Source organism: Equus przewalskii, chromosome 2, assembly GCF_037783145.1.
Source record: "Equus przewalskii isolate Varuska chromosome 2, EquPr2, whole genome shotgun sequence".
In the NCBI taxonomy this organism is placed as follows: domain Eukaryota; kingdom Metazoa; phylum Chordata; class Mammalia; order Perissodactyla; family Equidae; genus Equus; species Equus przewalskii.
Window position 1 is genome coordinate 32618853 of NC_091832.1, and position 21934 is coordinate 32640786.

Below are 21934 nucleotides of genomic sequence, written 5' to 3' on the forward strand. Positions count from 1 at the left end.
GGGCTGGGGACCCCTGACTCTGGCACTGGGGCTCCCCATTCTAGCAGTGGGGCTCACCACTCCAGCAATGGCAGGATCCCACAAGACCAACAGCCCCTAGCTCCACTTACACCCCCCTCTCCTCCTGCCCTCCCAGCCGGGGGTTGACCCTCTGCCCTCTGTCCCCAGCACTTGGGGTCACCCCCCCAGTCCGGATCGAGTCCTCCTCCTCACATGTGGCTGAAGGCCAGACCCTGGATCTGAACTGCCTGGTCGCTGGGCAGGCCCATGCCCAGATCATGTGGCACAAGCGTGGGGGCAGCCTCCCCGCCCGGCACCAGGTAGGAGGCGGGGAGCTGGGGGGGCGGGGCTAAAGAACCCTGTGACTGCAGAATAAGGAGCACAGGCTTTGAATTCAGGCATATTCAAGTTCAGATGCTGCTCTCCACTTGCCTGCTGTGTGGCTTTAGGCTGTCATTTGGCTTCCCTGATCCTCAGTGTCCTTGTCTGTCAAATGGGCTCACACTGCCTACCTCACCTGCGCCATAGCACATCAACAAACACTGGTGCCCTGCTTCTTCCCACCAGGCCCAGTCCCAACACTGGGGCAGGGGAACTGGGGGCTCATGAATGGTGGTTCTCCCTGGAAGAGCCCCCTCAAGCTCCAGCTGCCTGGGCCAGACTAGGAGGAGGCCAGGCAAGGGAGTAGCAGCCTGGCTGGGAGCCGCCGAGCCCGGCTCTGAGCCTGCCTCCCTCCCGACCCTCCCAGGTGCATGGCTCAAGGCTGCGGCTGCCCCAGGTGACTCCAGCCGACTCCGGGGAGTACGTGTGCCGCGTGGTCAGCAGCTCGGGCACCCAGGAAGCCTCAGTCCTCGTCACCATCCAGCAGCGTCTTAGCCCCTCCCACAGTGAGTGTCTCGGGGGTCATAGCAAACAGTGGGGGCTGCTAGGGCCCCTCCACCCTCAGCGGCTCCCACATCCTGCCTCCTGTCCCCTCTCCCAGCCCAGGGTGTGGTATACCCCGTCCGCATTGAGTCCTCCTCATCCTCCCTGGCCAATGGACATACTCTGGACCTCAACTGTCTAGTGACCAGCCAAGCCCCCCACACTATCACCTGGTATAAGCGTGGAGGCAGCCTACCCAGCCGGCACCAGGTATGGAGCCAGCAGGCAAGGAAGACAAAAACTGGGCACACCCGTTCTGACAGGAATCAGCAGGGGATCTTAGCACCTCCTCTGTGCTCATTCAGTCATTCAACAAACATTGAGTGTTGTTGCTAGATGGGCCTTGGACCAGTGCTGAGGATACAGAGATCATCCCACTGACCTCAGTTGGATCCTATATTTGAACAAAACGTTCTATGATTCACTCACTAAATTTCCCTGAGAACCTGCTCCAGGCTAAGTCCTGTGCCTGGCACTAAGGATTCCAAATGGAATGAGACAGGTGCCTGCCCTCAGGGAGCTCACAGGCCAGAGGGTGAGGCAGACATGCCACATGCAATAGGAGCCACAGCAGGGCTCTGTGGAGTCACCAGGGAAGGCCTCAGTGGGCTTGCTGCAGGGGTGAGGGGTGAGAACAGTACAAAGGCTAGGGGCACTGTCCACCCCAGCCCGGAGCCTCAGGAAGGCCCCGCAGAAGAACCCCTGCGGACTGGGGTGGGGGCAGACCCCAGGCAAGAGAGGGAGGCTCCTGGAGTCTGGGGGCAGCAGCAGCAGTGCCCGGGATGTGGAGGGGCTGCCCCCACCCGCTGATACCTATTCCCCTCCAGATCGTGGGCTCCCGGCTGCGGATCCCCCAGGTGACGCCAGCCGACTCGGGAGAGTACGTATGTCACGTCAGTAATGGTGCTGGCTCCCAGGAGACCTCACTCATCGTCACCATCCAGGGCAGCGGCTCCTCCCACGGTGAGGAGGGGGTCCGGACAAGTGGGTGCAGGGGGGAGGCAGAGTCCCCAGCACTGTCCCTGGTATCTGACTCTCGCTGTGTGGTCTGTCTCTCTCTGTCCCAAGTGCCCAGCGTGTCCCCACCCATCAGGATCGAGTCCTCGTCCCCCACAGTGGTCGAAGGGCAGACCTTGGATCTGAACTGTGTGGTCGCTGGGCAGCCCCAGGCCACCATCACATGGTACAAGCGTGGGGGCAGCCTTCCTGCCCGACACCAGGTACAGAGTGGAACCGTGGCAGTGGGGACGGAATCCCTGCCTCCCGGGGTGGGCAGTGCAGGGACAGCCCCGTGGGCAAAGAACCCAAAGGATTAGCTGGCAGTCCTGGGGCAGTCGTGCCTCCTGCCCTGGCTAGACAGAGGGTAGTATGAGCAAGTCTGACAAGGGAGGCTGGGAGGAGGCCTGAGCCAGCCCATGACCCCTCTGCCCCTCGACTCCCTCTCCCCGCCCTTCCCCACCTGCCCCCCCAGGCCCATGGCTCCCGCCTGCGGCTGCACCAGATGTCTGTGGCTGACTCGGGCGAGTACGTGTGCCGGGCTAACAACAACATCGACGCCCAGGAGGCCTCCATCATGGTCTCAGTCTCCCCCAGCGCCGGCAGCCCCTCCGGTGAGTCTGAGGGAGGCCCGAGGAGGGACCAGAGACGCAGGTCACAGTGCTCCCTGCAGAGGAGGAGCTCTGTAGTCAGAGCCCTTAGGCGAGGCTTGTGGTCTAGGGCAAGGCTCTGCAGAAAGGTGCCTGGATTCGAATCCTGCCCACACCACTAAGGGGCTTGGATGAGTTACCCTCCTCTCAGCAAAATGGGGATATCGGTCGTTCCATCTTCACAGAGTTGTCCAGTACAGTGGCCGCCAGCCACGTGTGGCAATTAAAATTAGTTACAGTTTAAAATCCACATCCCCGGGGCCAGCCCGGTGACACAGTGGTTAAGTTCGCACGTTCCACTTCGGCGGCCCAGGGTTCACTGGTTCAGATCCCGGGTGCAGACATGGCACCGCTTGGCACGCCATGCTGTGGTAGGCGTCCCACGTATAAAGTGGAGGAAGATGGGCATGGATGTTAGCTCAGGGCCAGTCTTCCTCAGCAAAAAGAGGAGGATTGGCAGCAGATGTTAGCTCAGGGCTAATCTTCCTCAAAAAAAAAATTCACATCCCCACATTTCAGGTGCTCAATAGCCACACGTGGCTAGTAGCTACTGTATTGGACAGTGTAGATGATGGGACATTTCCATCATCGGGGAAAGTTTATGAACTTTGTGAGGATTAAATGAGTGAATACACATACAGTGCTTAGAACAGAGCCTGGCATGCTATAAGTGTTGGCTATTATTATTATCTTGAGAGAGGGGGGTTTCTACAGCTAAGGCGCCCACCATCCCAGCTGTTCCCAAATTTGCCTATAGCCAAAGCCCCGATTTGCTGTCTCTGTGCCCCCAGTCCCTGGCGGTTCTGTGCCCATCAGAATTGAGTCGTCATCTTCACACGTGGCTGAAGGGCAGACCCTGGATCTGAACTGCGTGGTCCCTGGACAGGCCCATGCCCAGGTCACGTGGCACAGGCGTGGGGGCAGCCTCCCCCCTCACCACCAGGTATGGGAGTTGGCGGCAGGAAATAGTGGGAGGGCTGCTGCATGTGGGGGCCCTGCCTAGGGGTCCATCCCCCAGGCTCCGCCCAGGAAGGAGGTCTGGGAGCTCCCATGGGCTGCAGCGCCTGCCTGCGTCAGAGGTTAGACCCTGGCCCCAGGCCTTCAAGGATGTCGACTGCCATCTCACTTTGCTCCTCTGTCTCCCCGTCCTGTCCCCGCTCAGGCCCACGGCTCACGGCTGCGGCTACACCAGGTGTCCCCAGCTGACTCGGGCGAGTACGTGTGCCGTGTGGTGAGCAGCTCTGGCCCCCTGGAGGCCTCGGTCCTGGTCACCATCGAGGCCTCTGGCTCTAGCGCTGTTCCTGTCCCTGGTGAGGGTCCCTCCGGTGGGGCTGGGAGGCTGGGGAAGGGAGGTGGGGAAGGACCAGCAGGCAGAGATCGGGAGGCAGGTGAAGGGGGCTTCATCTCTAGGGCCCGAGAGCACGGACTTCAGAGTCTGTCATCTGTGGGTGTGAGTCTCAGCCCCTCTGTCCACACCTGAGCCGTCACACAAGGGACTTCTCTTCGCGTTTCCCCTTCCTAGTCTGTAAAGGGGGGATAGCAGCTCTTGCACCAGTTTCATGAGTTCCCCAGAGGCTGGAGCTGCACCTCTGGGGCCATGTGAGGGTGATCTTAGGTGATAAAATAGGGGCATATTAGGGAAAAAACAGCAGCACATCAAACCTGTCATGATTTCACAGAAATCGTTGCCTATAATGGAGCTAAGTATTTAAGGATTATTTTTAATGAATCAGTGAAAGGAAAATGCAAAGTAATGGATAGCACAGGGAGCGCGTGGCTGTAGCAGACGTCCTGGTAGCAGCACGTGAATTGCTAAGTAATAAACAAGATATAGCACTTAGTAGGTGTGGGCCCTATCACATCTATGCATTATCTCGTTTCATCCTCGCAATAACCCTTTGAGGTAGGTGTGATTGTTCTCTCCCTTTTACTGGGGAAACTGAGACAAGGAGAGGTGAAGTAGCTTTCCAGAGGGCACACAGCTGATCCACGGCAGAGCTGGGTTTTGAACCCCGGCAGTCTGGCCCCAGAGTCCGGGTTCTTAGCCACATGCTACTCAAGTTTGGGAAGCATTAGTGATCTGTGTGGAGGTGCCTGGCCCTGAGCCCTGGCCGCCAGTGGTGCTGGGAGCACATGAGCTGATGGTGGGGCCATTGTCTGGGGCAGGGCCAGGAGAATGAGGTGCTCTACCCGCCCAGGCTAGCCCAGCCGCCCCAGGCCTCAGGGGAATGGGAAGGGGGAATCGAGGCCACCTCCCCATGGCCTCTAGTCTGAACATCTGGGCACCCAGGGGCAGGGGCTGAGGGCACAGGGGTGGGGGTCCCAGCTCACTGACCTCTTCCTGTGCCCCAGCTCCAGGCGGAGTCCCACCCATCCGCATCGAGACCTCCTCCTCCCACGTGGCTGAAGGGCAGACCCTGGATCTGAAGTGCGTGGTGCCTGGGCAGGCGCATGCCCAGGTCACATGGCACAGGCGTGGGGGCAGTCTCCCTGCCCGGCACCAGGTATAGGGGCTAGAGAAAGCAGGATGTGGGCACACCCCATCCCATCCCACCTCCTGTGCGGGCAGTCCTGCCTGAACCCAGCCCTAGAGGGAAGGTGGCCCCAACATCCAGGGCTTTGGGAAAATTGCAGCAGGAAATCACTGGGAATGAGGAGGTCAAGAACAGCCTGGGCAAAAAAGGGCCACCTCTGGCCCCCTAGCACCTTGGCACAAATGAGAAAAGGACACCTCTTACTCAGGACACTGGACTTTCTCCTAGCAGAAAAGTGTCCTAATAAACCTACTCCACAATGTCTAATGTCAGAGGGGGTCACCTTTGACAAGATGCAGCCTACATAACTGTCCATGACGGTCCTGGGGACCAGGTACCAGGGGGCTTGGGCATCTGAAGGCCTTGGCCCTTGGCCCCCGAGCTCACTCTCCCAACTGTTGCCCCGACCCTGACCAGGTCCATGGCCCCCTGCTGAGGCTGAACCAGGTGTCCCCGGCTGACTCTGGCGAGTACTCATGCCAAGTGACCGGCAGCTCAGGCACCCTAGAGGCTTCTGTCCTGGTCACAATTGAGGCCTCCAGCCCGCGCCCCATTCCTGGTGAGTGACAGGGGCAGTGGGCGATGCTGGGGCATGGGTGTGGGGGCCCCTTCCTGGCCTTGCTCCTCCCTGCTCTCCCAGCAGAAGCATGGAGCTCTCAGCGCTGTGAATGTCCTCCAGCCCCTCCCCCAACCACTAGGGACCAGTCCTGGGTCTCATCACAGCAAGCTGGCCCCCAGGGAATGGAGACTCTTCTTAGGTCGATGGCGCTCAGCCGTGTCAGTCACCCTCAAGCCTCTGCACTCCAGGAGGGCCAGTCGGCATTTACTGCCTCCACCTGTGTCCCTGCCTTCACCCCCTGGAACCTTGCCTTTCTCACCCACCCGTTGTGCCCACAGCCCCAGGACTGGCACAGCCCATCTACATTGAGGCCTCCTCCTCCCACGTGGCCGAAGGGCAGACCCTGGACCTGAACTGTGTGGTGCCTCGGCAGCCTCACGCCCAGGTCACGTGGCACAAGCGTGGGGGCAGCCTCCCTGCCCGGCACCAGGTACGGTGACCAGGATGGGGAGGGTCCCAGGGCAGGCAAGGATCAACCTGCAGTCGCCTTCTGCACCCCAAATCTCATGCCAACCCTGGCCTGCTTGGGACCCCCAGGAGATAGGATACCTTTTGGGGAACAATTTGCCAGCCTGGAGTTGAGACCTGGGTTTTTCTCCTGGCTCTGCTGCTGAATCGTTTCTTGAGCCAGTTTGCGCCTCTATAAAGTGGGTGGGTTGGACTCGTAGGATTCTGTGAATGAGGCTCCTTCATTCCCACCAGCTGGAGCCCGGAGCTCCTAAGACCCGAGAGGGGACTCTTGGGCACTGGCAGAGCCGGGCGTGGGGACTTGCCCTATCCCAAGTACTTTGGCCTGATGGCTGCCCCCTCCTCGCTCCGACAGACCCATGGCTCCCGGCTGCGGCTCCACCACGTCTCCCCCGCCGACTCTGGCGAGTACGTGTGCCGTGTGGTTGGCGGCTCAGGCCCTGAGCAGGAGGCCTCCTTCACAGTCACTGTCCCACCCAGTGCGGGGTCCTCCTACCGTGAGTGTGGCAGATGCCATGGGCAGGGGAGGGAGAGAGACCCTGGAGCTGAGGCAGCGGGGTCGAGCCAACCCAGCCCCAGAGCCCAGCCCTCCACCTGCCTCATCCCCCAGGCCTTAGGAGCCCCGTCATCTCTATCGAGCCGCCCAGCAGCACCGTGCAGCAGGGTCAAGACGCCAGCTTCAAGTGCCTCATCCATGACGGGGCAGCCCCCATCAGCCTGGAGTGGAAGACTCGGAACCAAGAGCTGGAAGGTGAGCTGGGCAGGGTGGGTGGGCTGGAGGAAGGTAGGAATGCCTGGTGATCACCGCTGTGGATGGGGCAGAGGCCAAGCATAGCACCAAACTCCTGGTATGACCCTGGGGAAGGTTCTTCCCCTCTGGAGCCTCAGTGGCCCCATCCGGATGGTGAGGGGGCTGGACCCAGGCGTCCCCAAAGACTCTTTCACCTGCTGTCTGTGACCCTGTGAGCTGGACACGCCCAGGCTGGAGGGGTCGGGGGCACAGGGCAGAGGCAGCGCCAAGGCATGAGGACCACCCTCACTGACTATACCTTCCCAATGCCACTCCAACAGACAATGTCCACATCAGCCCCAATGGCTCCATCATCACCATCGTGGGTACCCGGCCCAGCAACCATGGTGCCTACCGCTGCGTGGCCTCCAACGCCTATGGCGTGGCCCAGAGTGTCGTGAACCTCAGTGTGCATGGTGAGGAGCGTGAACCCATGGGCTCTGCCAGCCTGTCTCCAGCCCTCATTCTGAGCTCAGAACCTCCAGGTTTAAGTCCTGCCTCTGCCACTGCCTCCCTCTTGAGCATTCCCCCTCTCTGAGCCTCAGTTTCCACGTCAGTGCAGTGGGGAGACTAGTGCCCACATGGCAGTTACTGAGATGGGATCTGTGACAGTGCACGTGACCAGCAGAGCTCCGCATGTACATCAGTCGTGTCGTTCCTCTGGACAGGGCCCCCTACGGTGTCTGTGCTTCCTGAGGGCCCCGTGTGGGTGAAAGTGGGAAAGGCAGTCGCCCTGGAGTGTGTTAGTGCTGGGGAGCCCCGCTCTTCTGCTCGCTGGACCCGGATCGGCACCCCTGCCAAGGTGGAGCAGCAGACATATGGGCCCGTGGACAGCCACACGGTGCTGCAGGTGAGGCGTGGCCTCCCTTTGGCCAGAGGCCAGGCCCATCCTTGAGCAGATGCTTGGAGGGAAAAGTGGTGGATAGGCAGATGGATAATGAATCGATGGAGAGAGAAAGAGGGGGTTGGGATAGGTAGATGAGGGGAAGATTAGAAGATAGGCAGGAAGAAAGAGGGAAGGTGGAAGAAGGGAAGAAAGAATGGTTGGAAGGATGGATGCATGGGTGGAACAGGTAGGTGGGTAGGTAGACGGGTAGGTGGATAGTGGAAGTATGGTTGGGTGGGTGGGTGGGTAGGTGGGTACATGGATGGATCGGTGGGTTGATGGACCAATGGGATGTTTTGGGTGTGACGCCTTAAGCAGCCTGTCAGATAGGAGAGCTCAAAACAAAGGGAAGGGTAGAGAAAGGAGATAAAACTAAACCAGAGCTGGGGGCTGATGCAAAGGTCCCTCTTCAGTGCCCGCATAATCAACCTCCTTGTTTTCTTCCAGATTTCATCAGCTAAACCATCAGATGCGGGCACCTATGTGTGCCTAGCTCAGAATGCACTGGGCACAGCACAGAAGCGGGTGGAAGTGATTGTGGACATGGGCACCGTGGCCCCAGGGGCCCCCCAGGTCCAGGTTGAAGAAGCCGAGCTGACTGTGGAGGCTGGACACACGGCCACCCTGCGCTGCTCAGCCACAGGTGTGGACGGGGGCTGACACACGGGGCAGGCAGAGCAGTGGTGCCTGGGGCCTGCATTGTAGACACAAGAGATCTGAAGATGATGTCATGCCTGGGGAGGGGGTTTTGCTGCTGGCATCTCCCAGTGATGGCTGAGGTGCCCACTTAGTGCCCCCCACAAAGGGGCCAGATCACCCGGGTCCCTTCCTCAACGTCGCCACCCTCCGCTGGTCCTTGGGGCAGCCCAGCAATCGCTGCCATCTTCCACTTGACTCCGCAGGCAGCCCCACGCCCACCATCCACTGGTCCAAGCTGCGCTCCCCACTGCCCTGGCAGCACCAGCTGGAAGGCAACACGCTGATCATCCCCCGGGTAGCCCAGCAGGACTCGGGCCAGTACATCTGCAACGCCACTAGCCCTGCCGGGCACGCTGAGGCCACCATCGCCCTGCACGTAGAGAGTAAGGCACTCATCCGCCCCCCACCAGGCTGCACCCTGGACAGAACCCCAGGAACCCCATCCAGAGGGCCCCATACCTCAGCCTCCCAGAGCCTACCCTAGCCTGAAACCCATATGCCCGCCTGGAACCTTTGCTCCCCTCATCCCCAGTCCTCCAGGCTCCCCACTCAGCCTCCCTGGTCCTTTGGCAAGTCTCCTGGACCCGACACCTGTTCCCATCTCGACGTCTGCTCCTCCCAACTCTGACCTCTATGTCCCCCACCCCAGGCCCACCGTATGCCACCACAGTCCCGGAGCACGCTTCGGTGCAGGCAGGGGAGACGGTGCAGCTTCAGTGCCTGGCTCACGGGACACCCCCGCTCACCTTCCAGTGGAGCCGCGTGGGGGGCAGCCTCTCTGGGAGGGTGACCGCCAGGAACGAGATGCTGCACTTTGAGCCCGCCGCCCCCGAGGACTCAGGCCGCTACCGCTGCCGGGTCACCAATAGGGTGGGCTCGGCTGAGGCCTTCGCCCACGTGGTCGTCCAAGGTGAGCAGCCCTGGGTCAGGCTGGGCAGAAGGGGGTCAGCTTTCCTCCAGGCCCTTGTCTGAGCCTTTCAGTCACCCAGCAACTGGCACCAGGGGACCCCCACTTGGGGTACAAGGCCTCCCTCCATTGCCCCACCTGGAATGCCTGGCTTTCCCTTCTTTAACGCCCACGGCAGGCCTGCCTCCTCCAGGAAGAGCCCCATCAGCTTCTCAGCAGCTCTAGCTCTCATTGCTGCATCCCTCCCTTGGCGTTGAGCTCCCACTGCCAGCGGCTGTAGGTTTACAGAAGTACCCCAGCCTGCCTCACCTGCGAGACTCAAGAGACGCAGGGCAGGGCCTGGACCCAGTCATCTTAGAAGCCCAGGCTTGTCCACCACAGGGCCAGAACGGGCTGGGTAAATGCTGGACAGTGACTGTGTGGCAGGGCAGCACCGCCCCCGGGCATGCTCAGGGTTTCAGTGGATCTCCAAAGAACCCAGCATCTCCATGGTCTCCTCTGTCAGTGACACAAAGCCAACAAGTTCTGTTGGGCCCCAAATTCTAGAAGCAGAAAAGCACATAGCCCAGTGGTCAAGAGCCTGGGCTACACTGAGCGTGGGTTCAGTGCTCGGTGACTTGCTGGTTGTGTGACCTTGGCCAAGCCTCAGTTTCTTCATCTGTAGGGTGGAGAGACAGTGCCAGCACTTAGGCTGACTTAGAAAGATACCCGTATGTAAAGCCCGTGGCATGCAGTAGGCACTTCAAATGATGATGATATGTATCGGCACTTACCCTCCCACCCACCCCCCGCATGAGGACATGTGGGTGCCTTCCCCATGACCACAGATTCTCTTATGTTAGACTAGAGTCTTTGCTGTCCTTGCTTAAAATGTCTAAATCTTTCCAAGACTGACCCCTTGCACTCTTGCCTGGGGCTTCCCTCTACTCCCCTCCCGAAAGCAGAGCCCAGCGCTCCACAGGCTCTTAAATGTGTTGATTGAATGAATACGCAAGTGAGCAAATGCGTCCTTCTGCCAGTGGAAGGTCTTTTCTCCCTGGTCAGAGAGGCTACCAGGAGAAGAACAGCCCTTGAACGTTAGGATGGGAGTTTCCTGGGTCCTGGGGGGGTGGCAGGAGCGTCAGGGATATGACACACATATATGCAGAACCTCGCAAATGTCCCCACAGGCCCCTCTGGCTCTCTCCCGGCCACTGCTGTCCCAGCAGGATCCACGCCCACCGTTCAGGTCACGCCTCAGCTGGAGACCAAGAGCATAGGGGCCAGCGTTGAGTTCCATTGTGCCGTGCCCAGCGACCGGGGCACCCAGCTTCGTTGGATCAAGGAAGGGGGTCACCTGCCTCCTGGCCACAGCGTGCAGGATGGGGTGCTCCGGTGAGTGGGGGTGGGGGCAGGACTGAACTTGGGCGCCCCAGCTGAAGGCACACAGTGGAGCTGTTAGAACACCTGCCCTCGGAGCTGGCCCCGTGGCCAAGTGGTTAAGTTCGCGCGCTCCACTGCAGGCAGCCCAGTGTTTCGTCGGTTCAAATCCTGGGTGCGGACATGGCACAAGCCATGCTGAGGCAGTGTCCCACATGCCACAACTAGAAGGACCCACAACTAAAAATACACAACTATGTACTGGGGGGCTTTGGGGAAAAAAAGGAAAAAAATAAAATCTTTAAAAAAAAAACCACCTGCCCTGTGGGGCTCAGCCTGAAACAATGTCCTTGGGCAAGGCACCTCCCCTCTCTGAGCCTCAGCTGTGCGGTGGGTTATAGGAGACGGAAATGAGATTATCTGAAGCATTTACCACGGTGCTGAGCACGTGGAAGGCTTTCGGTGAACGGTGGCCAGCATTCGTATCATTATTGTTAGAGGAAAGAGAACAGGCCGAGACCAGGTATACACACGGCGCAGATCTCAGCTCCGCTGCTCCACGACTGCGTGATCTTGCCCTCTAGAGAGCACGGTCTCAGTCCCAAATGGGTGTAGTGACACCCATCCTGCCTGCCCACCTACCTTGCCTATTGGTTATTGAGAGACTAGAAGTTTCCCCCGTGTGCTAACCTCTGGCAGCTGTAACTCCCACGCCAGTGCAAAGCACTCTCATAATTGTTTTTATTCACTGATATCTGATTTTTTCTTTACAGAATCCAGAACTTGGACCAGAGCTGCCAAGGGACATATATTTGCCAGGCCTATGGACCATGGGGCCAGGCCCAGGCCAGTGCCCAGCTGGTTGTCCAAGGTAGGAGAGTGGCTTCAGGCCTCTGCTGAGAGCAGGGGACAGAGAGGAGGGCACAGGGACCCTGTTCCCTAGGAAGCCCCTTAAATGTGTACGAATGAAGAGAATTACTCGATTGTAATGTTGCTTGTGTCTAGCATAGAGTGAGGGGGCTTGACAAATATCGCAAGGGAGGAAGAAGGGGCACAGGTGGAGCGGGTGGGTGCGCAGACCAGCCAACGAAGAAGCCCCGTGGATGCCCAAGCGCGGAAACGAATGAACAGCAGAGCAGACGAGCGAGTGCGGTAACGTGAATGCACGGAAGAGCACGTGGAGAAGTGAACGAATGCCTAGGCCCCAGTGCCCCCTTTTCCGGGGCTGTCTGCAGCCTCGGGCCAGGCTCCAGCAGGCTGGCCTCACTCTGCCTCTGCCTCCCTCGCCCCAGCCCTGCCCTCGGTGCTCATCAACATCCGGACGTCCGTGCAGACCGTGGTGGTCGGCCATGCCGTGGAGTTCGAGTGCCTGGCGCTGGGGGACCCCAAGCCTCAGGTGACGTGGAGCAAAGTTGGAGGGCGCCTGCGGCCTGGCATTGTCCAGAGCGGAGGCATCGTCAGGATCGCCCACGTGGAGCTGGCTGACGCGGGACAGTACCGCTGCACGGCCACCAACGCCGCCGGCACCACCCAGTCCCACGTGCTGCTGCTCGTGCAAGGTGAAGGCGGCGGGGGCTTGTGTGGGGACGGGCTTCTCGAGCTACCTGCTCTGGCCTTGCCTGCATTGCACTCCTTCCCACTCTCTTGGGAATTTTCAGTTCTGTGTATCTAAGGGGCAGGTTTCACAATAAGTGGGGGCAGCCGGGGGTAAAGGTGAGTGTTCTGGGGGGGCTGGAACTTGCAGGGCTGGGCTACACCATGGGGTGTCAAGAGGAAAATGGGTCTGTAGTCCTCTGCTCTGACAAGGGAGGCCTACAGCCCAGTCTGATGGCAGAGACAGCATAACACAGAACAGAGACGAAAGAGAGTGAAGCAGGAGCAGTGGGTGCAGGACACACAAATCCACGTTTCCTTCAGAGGCAATTCCTTTTCACCCCAAACCGTATGACTTGCCCCCAAACTTCCAGACTCTCACTGCCCTACTACCCACTTCTCAGGACCCCAGAGGGCTGGACATTCTTCTGCCCAGGTGTGTTGAAGAGTCTGGGGCTGTTCCAGAGCCCTGACTCTGCCCACTTCTGTGCAGCTAAGAGGAAGCAGCCACAATTTCCTCATCTGTGAAACAGGGACACGGTGCCTCCCTTCAAGGGATGGTGTGAGGATTAAGCAAATCGGGGTACAGCCTGGGCTCACAAATGGTGGCTGTCATCAGGTTGGTGGCCTGTCTCTCCTTCCCCCTCTTAGCCTTGCCCCAGATCTCAACACCCCCCGAGGTCCATGTGCCTGCTGGTTCTACAGCCGTCTTCCCCTGCATGGCTTCTGGCTACCCCACTCCTGACATCACCTGGAGCAAGGTAAATGCTGGGCAGGGGACCAGCAGGCATGCCTGAGGGGCAGGCACCGGGTTGTCACCATCTCAGTGCCCCCAGGACGTGGCCCAGGCTTGGCACACAGTACGTGCTTAGGGCCTAAGGGCAGGCGTGCAGGAGATGGGAGACAGGCCCTGTGGAGGTGCCGGCCGAGGCCAGGGTCCAAAGCACGGCTGTGTTTGCAGCTGGATGGTAACCTGCCCCCCGACAGCCGCCTGGAGAACAACATGCTAGTGCTGCCCTCGGTCCGCCCCCAGGACGCGGGCACCTACGTCTGCACTGCCACGAACCGCCAGGGCAAGGTCAAAGCCTTCGCCCAGCTGCGGGTGCCAGGTAAGACAGCCCCAGAATGGCGGTGCCCACCCACTGCCCGGAGGGCGTCAATCTAACTGCTCTCTGCCGGCAGAGCGGGTGGTGCCCTACTTCACCCAGACCCCCCACTCCTTCCTGCCGCTGCCCACCATCAAGGATGCCTACAGGAAGTTTGAGATCAGGATCACTTTCCGCCCTGACTCAGCCGATGGTGAGCACGAGAGGAGCTGATGTGGGGGGTCTGGGGCAGGGGATCTCCTGGAGTAACTGCCATCACCATTTGGGCCCCAGCAGCCCCGGGGCCACCCACCTCCCTTGGTCCTCCCTGTCCTGGCGCCCCCAGGCCTGCCGGGCCTCCCCTTGGTGCCTCCTCCCTTCTCCGTTTCTGCCTCCGTGATAACCTCCCACCTGGAGCCTCCTCATGGTCGCTCTGCCATTGGTGCATCCACACCCAGTCCCCCATCCCATCTTCCTGTCCCCCTCTCTGTCCTCCTGCCTCCTTTGTCTCCCATCTCTCACCCTTTCCTCCTCTCTCTCTCTCACCTGTCTCCTCCCATCTCTTACGGTCTCTGACTTTCACTGTCCAGGCCTCCTTCTCTACTCGGGTGAGTCTCTGCCCCCCTCTCCTCCTTCAGGTCGACCCTGCAGTGTGAGTGAAGCAAATTCCATGTCCTTCAGGGGCTCTCACAAGGCCCTTCTATTCGGGCACCATCTGGAGAGAGTGGGAAGGCCATGCGGGCTGTGCCAGAGGGAGGGACAGGCGTCAGAGTGGAAAGGCTCACGAGCTGGGGCCATTCACACCCCTGGGGCTGGGGCAGACAGGGAGCGGGAGGGGAGGCCCTGACACAGCTGTGCCCGCCCAGGGATGCTGCTGTACAATGGGCAGAAGCAGAGCCCAGGGAGCCCCGCCAGCCTGGCCCACAGGCAGCCCGACTTCATCTCCTTCGGCCTCGTGGGTGGGAGGCCCGAATTCCGGTGAGACCCTCGCCCTCCCCGTTCCCTGGGGAGAGGGGGCTGGGGGACTGGACGGCAGGGCTTAGTCAGGCACACACCTGGGCCGGGTTGTACAGAGGAGGTGCTGGGGAAGGAGAGGTGGCTGTTACCCTCGGCGACCACCCGATCTGCTGGAGTAGGCACGGTATGCCAGCCTGGTGGAGGAGGAAGCAGCCTGTGCTTACAGGGTGGCACTGCTGCAGGCCAGGATTCATTCGTTCGTTCGTTCATTCATTCATTCAACAGTTATTTGCTGAGCACCTCCTATGTGCCAGGCACTGATAGAGGGATATACAAAATGTGAGAAGGTATATTCTAGTCGGGGAAGACCAGCCATAAAGCAAGAAGGAAAGAGACAGGGTGCTCTCAGAGGGAGGGGTGCCCAGAAGAAGAGTGAGTCCAGGTGCTGGGCTGCAGGGCCCCGGAGCCAAGGGCACTTGGAGCTCCAAGGCTCCAAGGAAAGGGTGGGGGAGAGGAGGAGACCTGGGCAGGAAGTGGAGGGCTGGGGTGGGGAATGGGGTGGGAGGACAAGGCAGGGACAGGAAGTGGAGCAGGACTGCAGGGAATGGTGGCATCCCCTTTGCCCAGGCTGGGCCCCCTGCTAGCTCTTCTTACGAACCCCATGTCTACTTTCTTCTGCCCCGGCCCTGCCCCGTGGAGCAGCTTTGACGCAGGCTCAGGCATGGCCACCATCCGCCACCCCACACCGCTGGCGCTGGGCCAGTTCCACACGGTGACCCTGCTGCGCAGCCTCACTCAGGGCTCCCTGATTGTGGGCAGCCTGGCCCCAGTCAACGGGACCTCCCAGGTGAGAGCCGACCCCGTCCCCCTCTCCCAGCCCCCTCCCCACCCCTGCCTGGCCTCTCTGCCATTCCCGCCTCCCGCACTGCCCAGGGCAAGTTCCAGGGCCTGGACCTGAACGAGGAGCTCTACCTGGGCGGCTACCCTGACTACAGTGCCATCCCCAAGGCAGGGCTGAGCAGTGGCTTCATAGGTGAGCCCCCCACCCGCCTCTAGCCCTCGCCAAGCCTCACCCGGCTGACAGAGCCCGTGGGAACCTGGGAGGCCCCCACCTTTGCTCATCCTGCCTGCCCACCCCCCAGGCTGCGTCCGGGAGCTGCGCATCCAGGGCGAGGAGATCGTCTTCCATGACCTCAACCTTACAGCGCACGGCATCTCCCACTGCCCCACCTGTCGGGACCGGCCGTGCCAGGTAACCCCACGCCGCACACGCCGCCTGGCTGCCCCTGGCCACTGCCCTCAGCCGTGGTAGGCCCCTCTGGGGAGTGGAGCAGGACCAGCGTGTTCTCAGACTGACTTCTGGGGGCTGCTTTGCAGAACGGGGGCCAGTGCCAGGACTCGGAGAGCAGCAGCTACGTGTGCGTCTGCCTGCCTGGCTTCACCGGGAGCCGCTGTGAACACTCGCAGGCCCTGCACTGCCACCCAGGTGTGTACACCTCCCCATCACTGCCACCCCTGGGGGCTTGCCTCTGCCCATTGCCGTCCCTTCATATCCACCCCAGGCCCACTGCTAACTGTACTTACCAAGCTCAATCACGCTTAACCGAGTACTTACCACCCCTCCTAGATCGTGGCTGCCATCCCTGCCACCCTAATACTCACGCTGCCTCCCATCTCTGCTGCCCAGGTACTCACCCCCCATCATAGCCACCCCGCTACTCATCCTACCCCCATCGGTGCTCCCCAGGCACTCCCCCAGCCCCATCACTGCTCCCCAGGTACCCACCACCTTCCCATCTGCTACCAAGGTGCTCGCCCCACTACCTGCTGCCCAGGTCCTCATGGACCCCACTGTTATCCAGCTACAGTCTTTCAAGAGCACCACAGACTAACAGTCGCTTGCTCCCCTCCCCCCATGCTGTCCCCTTCCCAGCCTCCTCTGGCACCCCCTCCCCACCCTTGCTCTAACCCAGTCGTGCTCCCCGGTCTCCGACAGCCCACCCAGGCTGGCCTGGCCCTAACTGACCGAGACCCCTGGGGTGCAACAGGTGGGGCCTTGGTATCAGGACCCCACCCTCTCCCGGGCTACCTCAATGTCCTCCTTGCTGGCCCGTGTGTCTCCCAGAGGCCTGTGGGCCCGACGCCACCTGTGTGAACCGGCCCGACGGCCGAGGCTACACCTGCCGCTGCCACCTGGGCCGCTCGGGGATAAGGTGTGAGGAAGGTGAGTGGAGCCGGGCCTGGGACCCCCAGGATCCCAGTAAGGACGGGGGAAGCTGGGCAGAGCATCTGAGGCCATGATGGGCCCTATGGATGATAAAATTATTCCAGAGCCAGAGGGCCTCAAAGTCACCTGGCCAAGCTTCTGCCCAGTCTGAATCCCTTACCTGAGGACCCCCAAAGGGGACCCCTACCTTATTGGAGATCCTTCTAGCCTGGGCCGCAGTGCCGGGGGGCTCTTGTGCTGCTACAGCTGTTGCCCAGCTGATCCTGAGCTGCTGGGACTAGAGAGTGGGGTGGGCAGGAGTCCTGGAGGAAGGCTGAGTAGTTGACACCTCCTGGGACTCCGGTATCGCCCCGTCCACGGCTGACCTGTGGCTGCCGCAGGTGTGACAGTGACCACCCCCTCCATGTCGGGCACCGGCTCCTACCTGGCACTGCCCGCCCTCACCAACACACACCATGAGCTACGCCTGGATGTCGAGTTCAAGCCACTGGCGCCCGACGGAGTCCTGCTGTTCAGTGGGGGGAAGAGCGGGCCTGTGGAGGACTTCGTGTCCCTGGCGATGGTTGGTGGCCACCTGGAGTTCCGCTACGAGCTGGGGTCAGGTGAGCACCAGGCACCAAATGTAGATGGGCTCCCAGTGCCAAGCTCTGTGCCCTCCTTGGCTCTCCATCCTCGAGAAGGCTCAGAGGAATAAATTCAGAGGTCAGACCGGCTCAAGTCCTTGTTCCTTCCCATTCCTTCTCTCTATGTGTCACTTTAGCCAAGTCCCTAGACTTCTCTCGGCTTCCTCCGGGAGCACCGGGAGGCTGAAGGAAAGCCCCTATCTGCTCAAATCCCCGAACAGGGCGGGGCAGGGGGCCATGCTTGCGCCGACCCACCTGGCGTCCTCCACAGGGCTGGCCGTGCTGCGCAGCGCCGAGCCGCTGGCCCTGGGCCGCTGGCACCGCGTGTCCGCGGAGCGCCTCAACAAGGACGGCAGCCTGCGCGTGAACGGCGGGCGCCCCGTGCTGCGCTCCTCGCCCGGCAAGAGCCAGGGCCTCAACCTCGACACCCTCCTCTACCTCGGCGGCGTGGAGCCCTCCGTGTCGCTGCCCCCGGCCGCCAACGCAAGCGCTCCCTTCCGCGGCTGCGTGGGAGAGGTGAGCAGGCTGGGAGCGCACACGGGGCGGGGCCCTCCCCCTGCAGCTTGGCCAAGGCCCTCGGGACCACACCCTTCACCCTTGAGCCTCAGTTTCCTGCTCTGTCAAATGGAGACAATTACACCTACTTTGAAGAGTTGTACTGAAGGTTGTGCTGTGGATGTTCCTGGCACATAGTAGGCGCTCAGCTCATGTTCCTCCTTCCGCTGGAATCCCTGCTCAAGTTCCATCTTGGGTTCCCAGCTTCCCTTTACTGCCTTCTCTCTGCTGGCACAGCTATGCCCCTGCCTCCTGCATCCCATGAGTCCCGCAGGGTCCCTCTGCCCACAGGTGTCAGTGAACGGAAAGCGGTTGGACCTCACCTACAGCTTCCTGGGCAGCCGGGGCATCGGGCAGTGCTACGACAGCTCCCCGTGCGAGCCCCAGCCTTGCCAGCACGGCGCCACATGCATGCCCGCTGGAGAGTATGAGTTCCAGTGCCTGTGTCAAGATGGCTTCAAAGGTGCGTGAGCCGCCCGGGCCCTGGAAGAGGGCAGAGGGTGGTCAGCGGCAGCTCCAGCCCGTGCCCACTCGCTCTGCCCTGGCCCACAGGAGACCTCTGTGAGCACGAAGAGAACCCCTGCCAGCTCCGGGAGCCCTGTCTGCATGGGGGCACCTGCCGGGGCACCCACTGCCTCTGTCCCCCCGGCTTCTCTGGCCCACGCTGCCAACAAGGTAACCTCTCCAGCTTCTCTCCACCTCCCTCTCGGGGCCCGGGACACAGTCCCCGTGGGTATCTGTGTCCACTGACTGGACCCTGCCTTTCTCCATAGGCTCTGGACATGGCACAGCGGAGTCCGATTGGCATCTTGAAGGCAGCGGGGGCAATGGTACGTTCTTGCTGGGCCAGCGAGGGAAGCCTAGTGGGCTTGTCTCCTCCCTGGCTCCAGGTCTCCAGGCCCCCTCTTCCAATGACCCCATCCCCTCAATTCTGGCCTCTTAGCACAACAGGCCCAGAGAGAGGCTCACGGGGCACAGATCGACAGAATAAAGATCACAACCACACAGAGCCGGGTCCTGCCCTGGACTTACTGGCTGGGTGACCTTGGGCAGGCTCTTGAACCACTCTGACCTCAGTTTCCTCCTCTGTATTCATACATTCCATCAACAAAGATCTTTTTTTTTTTTTTTTTTTTTTTTAAGATTTTATTTTTTCCTTTTTCTCCCCAAAGCCCCCGGGTACATAGTTGTGTATTCTTCGTTGTGGGTTCTTCTAGTTGTGGCATGTGGGACGCTGCCTCAGCGTGGTCTGACGAGCAGTGCCATGTCCGCGCCCAGGATTCGAACCAACGAAACACTGGGCCGCCTGCAGCGGAGCGCGCGAACTTAACCACTCGGCCACGGGGCCAGCCCCCAACAAAGATCTTATTGTACACCTGCCCTTGCCCTGGGAGCAGTAGATATAAGATGAATAAGGCAGGACCCTCACTCTCAAGGATTCCACAATCAGTTTAAAGGCAATGATAACTTTAAAAATGAATGTTTACTGAACAATTATAGGCACTGTGCTAACTGCTTTATAGATACATATCTTCTTATTTATCACTAATAGAATAAGAGAAGTAGTGGGATAGCGAGTAAGAGTGTGGACTCTGGTGCCAGCCTGCCTGGGTTCAAATCCAAGCCCTCCCACTTACTAGCTGTGTGACTTTGGGCAAGTCACTTAACCTCTCTGTGCCTCAGTTTCCTCATGTATAAAATGGAGAGAAGTAACATCCTTCCACAAAGCTTTGGATAGAATTTTGTGAAAGTAAAATGACTTAATGTATTTAAAATGCTTAGAACAACATCTCGTCCAGAGTGGGTACAGAATGTTAGCTTTTGTTAATATCATATCTAAGTCATAGGTGGTTATAAGGATCAAGTTAGATGAAACGATGTTTGCAGCTGGACGTGAAGCTCCCTGCACTATGACTGGCACGTAGCAGGTGCTTAGTAAGTGTTAGCTGTTATCCTCATCATTTGGTGACAGGTGGCAAAGTGTCCCCACCCCTTGTAGCTGCCAGGCCCACAGGGGCCAGCGCTGGCCTGTGGGATGGGTCTGAGCAGGGCTGGGGATGTTGGAGCCACCCACAGTGTGGACGTTGGAGCCGAAAGGTCCAGGTTGCCGTCCAGGCTTCCCACTTCCTGGGCAAGTCCCTCCCCCCGGAGCCTGTCCTCCCACACATAAGATGGAGGGAACGCAAAGGTTCTGACCCTTTTATATGCCACGGACCTAGTGCCCAACTGTCCTGGCTCCTCAGGACTGAGGGGCTGCTCAGGATGTGGGACTTCCAGAGCTCGAACCAGGACAGGACTCGGCAAATGGGGACGGTTGGTCACCTCCCTGGACCGTACTGACCGCATCAAATGAAATACAGAGGATTTCAGAGGAAACCAGTTATACCAAAATAAGGTTCCCAAAATATGCAAAGTGTTCTGATTTGTAACATATGTGCTTCTTTATTAACACATTAAATAACAAGATCGAGTCGTGGGCCTAAGAGCTACCACAGTTTCAATAAGCATAAGCGACGTTTTGAAATATTTGCAACCACTGTCCTGCCATAAGGATACCTCCTATAGTGACAAAGTCCCGGGTCCTGCTGCTGCTCCCTCGGTTGGGTGCCTCCATGTGTAATTGAAGGACCTGCTAAACTTCAGTGACGAGTGAGTGAAAATAGAGCTGTAGGATTTTCCCATCCAAGTTCGCAGGCCCCTAAATTCTGTCCACGGCCTCTTGGTCTCCAGGGACTGCAGGTTCCGAGTCCCCGTCGTAGTTCATGTCGGGGTGGAGGCAGGTCAGGGAACCGATTTGAGATGGATGCTCCTTGCTGGCGAGGTGCCTCACCATCACCCCCTCCTCCCACAGATGCCCCTGGGCAGTACGCAGCCTATTTCCATGATGACGGCTTCCTAGCTCTCCCCGGCCATGTCCTCTCCAGGAGGTGAGATGGATGCTGGGACAGCCCGTGGGCCCAGGGAGGGGACAGGTTGCAGGGAGAGGATCTAGCCTCTGGGATTTCTGCCCCTCACTCTCTCCCCCACCACAGCCTGCCCGAAGTTCCCGAGACCATCGAGCTGGAGGTTCGGACCAGCACGGCCAGTGGCCTCCTGCTCTGGCAGGGCGTGGTGAGTGTGGGTGTCGAGCCCGGGCTCTCAGGGCTCCCTGCCTCCTGGTGGCTCGGGCAGTGGGAGAGAGAAAGGTGGAGGCCATAGCTGTCGAGGGCCTCGGCTCTGCAGGCTGGGGACCCCAGAGACTCTGTGCTTCCCTGGCAGGAGGTGGGAGAGGCCAGCCGAGGCAAGGACTTCATCAGTCTCGGGCTTCAGGACGGGCACCTTGTCTTCAGGTGGGTCCTGGCACCTGACCCTTCCCCGGCCCCCCTCACACCATCGGTGGCTTCCCCTCTGGTCGGCCCCTTGGCTCCTCCCACAAGAAGCTGCAGCTTCCAGTGCCCCAGCTGCACACCACCACCATCCCACACCCCATCCAGTCCTGCCCCAGCTCACACCTTCTTGGGCCTGTGTGACTGCAGCTACCAGCTGGGCAGTGGGGAGGCCCGTCTTGTCTCCGAGGACCCCATCAATGACGGCGAGTGGCATCGGGTGACGGCACTGCGGTAAGGGAGCTGGGCCCTAGGCTTGAGGGGCCCAGAGTTCTAGACTGAGACAGGATGCTCCCCACCAGAACCTGAAGCCACAGTCGAGGGAAAGCCCACCAGCCAGAGCACAGACCTCCAGGGCAGGACGAACTCCATGGGGGGTGGACGGGCAAGTACCCCAGGGGATGGAGGAAGCCTGGGTGGGGAGCTAGGAAGCTGTTTGTGGTGCCAGATCTCATCCAGGTGGGGAAGGAAAGAACTAATGGGGAAGGGGCAGACTTCTCCATCTGGAGTCTCTGTGGCAGAGGGAGGGGACTCTCCTGGGGAATTGGTGGTGAGGGGCCTGACCCGGTTGCCCTGCAGAGAGGGCCGGAGAGGCTCCATCCAGGTGGACGGCGAGGAGCTGGTCAGCGGGCAGTCCCCAGGCCCTAACGTGGCAGTCAACACCAAGGGCAGCATCTACATCGGTGAGTCCTGGGCT

At 60.1% G+C, this 21934-nt stretch overlaps 1 protein-coding gene across 13 annotated transcripts in view; it reads left to right on the forward strand.

Moving 5' to 3' along the window:
* The window catches only part of HSPG2 (heparan sulfate proteoglycan 2), a 99305-nt gene that overhangs the window by 76035 nt on the left and 1336 nt on the right, over nt 1-21934 (forward strand). For 9 of the 13 annotated variants that reach the window (XM_070599293.1, XM_070599334.1, XM_070599304.1 and 6 more), the window contains 42 exons: nt 169-320; nt 749-887; nt 983-1134; nt 1752-1887; nt 1993-2144; nt 2396-2534; nt 3362-3513; nt 3733-3880; nt 4923-5074; nt 5522-5663; nt 6002-6153; nt 6547-6688; nt 6802-6942; nt 7263-7397; nt 7650-7831; nt 8315-8510; nt 8770-8949; nt 9216-9476; nt 10643-10847; nt 11606-11703; nt 12125-12391; nt 13077-13186; nt 13387-13534; nt 13608-13724; nt 14101-14118; nt 14377-14488; nt 15170-15314; nt 15401-15500; nt 15610-15719; nt 15845-15953; nt 16095-16154; nt 16593-16691; nt 17075-17296; nt 17589-17833; nt 18164-18335; nt 18425-18547; nt 18646-18702; nt 20724-20799; nt 20905-20983; nt 21131-21201; nt 21388-21471; nt 21817-21920. In XM_070599293.1, the coding sequence (XP_070455394.1) occupies nt 169-320; nt 749-887; nt 983-1134; nt 1752-1887; nt 1993-2144; nt 2396-2534; nt 3362-3513; nt 3733-3880; nt 4923-5074; nt 5522-5663; nt 6002-6153; nt 6547-6688; nt 6802-6942; nt 7263-7397; nt 7650-7831; nt 8315-8510; nt 8770-8949; nt 9216-9476; nt 10643-10847; nt 11606-11703; nt 12125-12391; nt 13077-13186; nt 13387-13534; nt 13608-13724; nt 14101-14118; nt 14377-14488; nt 15170-15314; nt 15401-15500; nt 15610-15719; nt 15845-15953; nt 16095-16154; nt 16593-16691; nt 17075-17296; nt 17589-17833; nt 18164-18335; nt 18425-18547; nt 18646-18702; nt 20724-20799; nt 20905-20983; nt 21131-21201; nt 21388-21471; nt 21817-21920 (5784 nt within the window). The remainder of the gene's footprint in view (nt 1-168; nt 321-748; nt 888-982; nt 1135-1751; nt 1888-1992; nt 2145-2395; nt 2535-3361; nt 3514-3732; nt 3881-4922; nt 5075-5521; nt 5664-6001; nt 6154-6546; nt 6689-6801; nt 6943-7262; nt 7398-7649; nt 7832-8314; nt 8511-8769; nt 8950-9215; nt 9477-10642; nt 10848-11605; nt 11704-12124; nt 12392-13076; nt 13187-13386; nt 13535-13607; nt 13725-14100; nt 14119-14376; nt 14489-15169; nt 15315-15400; nt 15501-15609; nt 15720-15844; nt 15954-16094; nt 16155-16592; nt 16692-17074; nt 17297-17588; nt 17834-18163; nt 18336-18424; nt 18548-18645; nt 18703-20723; nt 20800-20904; nt 20984-21130; nt 21202-21387; nt 21472-21816; nt 21921-21934) is intronic. The other 4 variants (XM_070599374.1, XM_070599387.1, XM_070599368.1 and 1 more) reach the window with 3 other exon arrangements.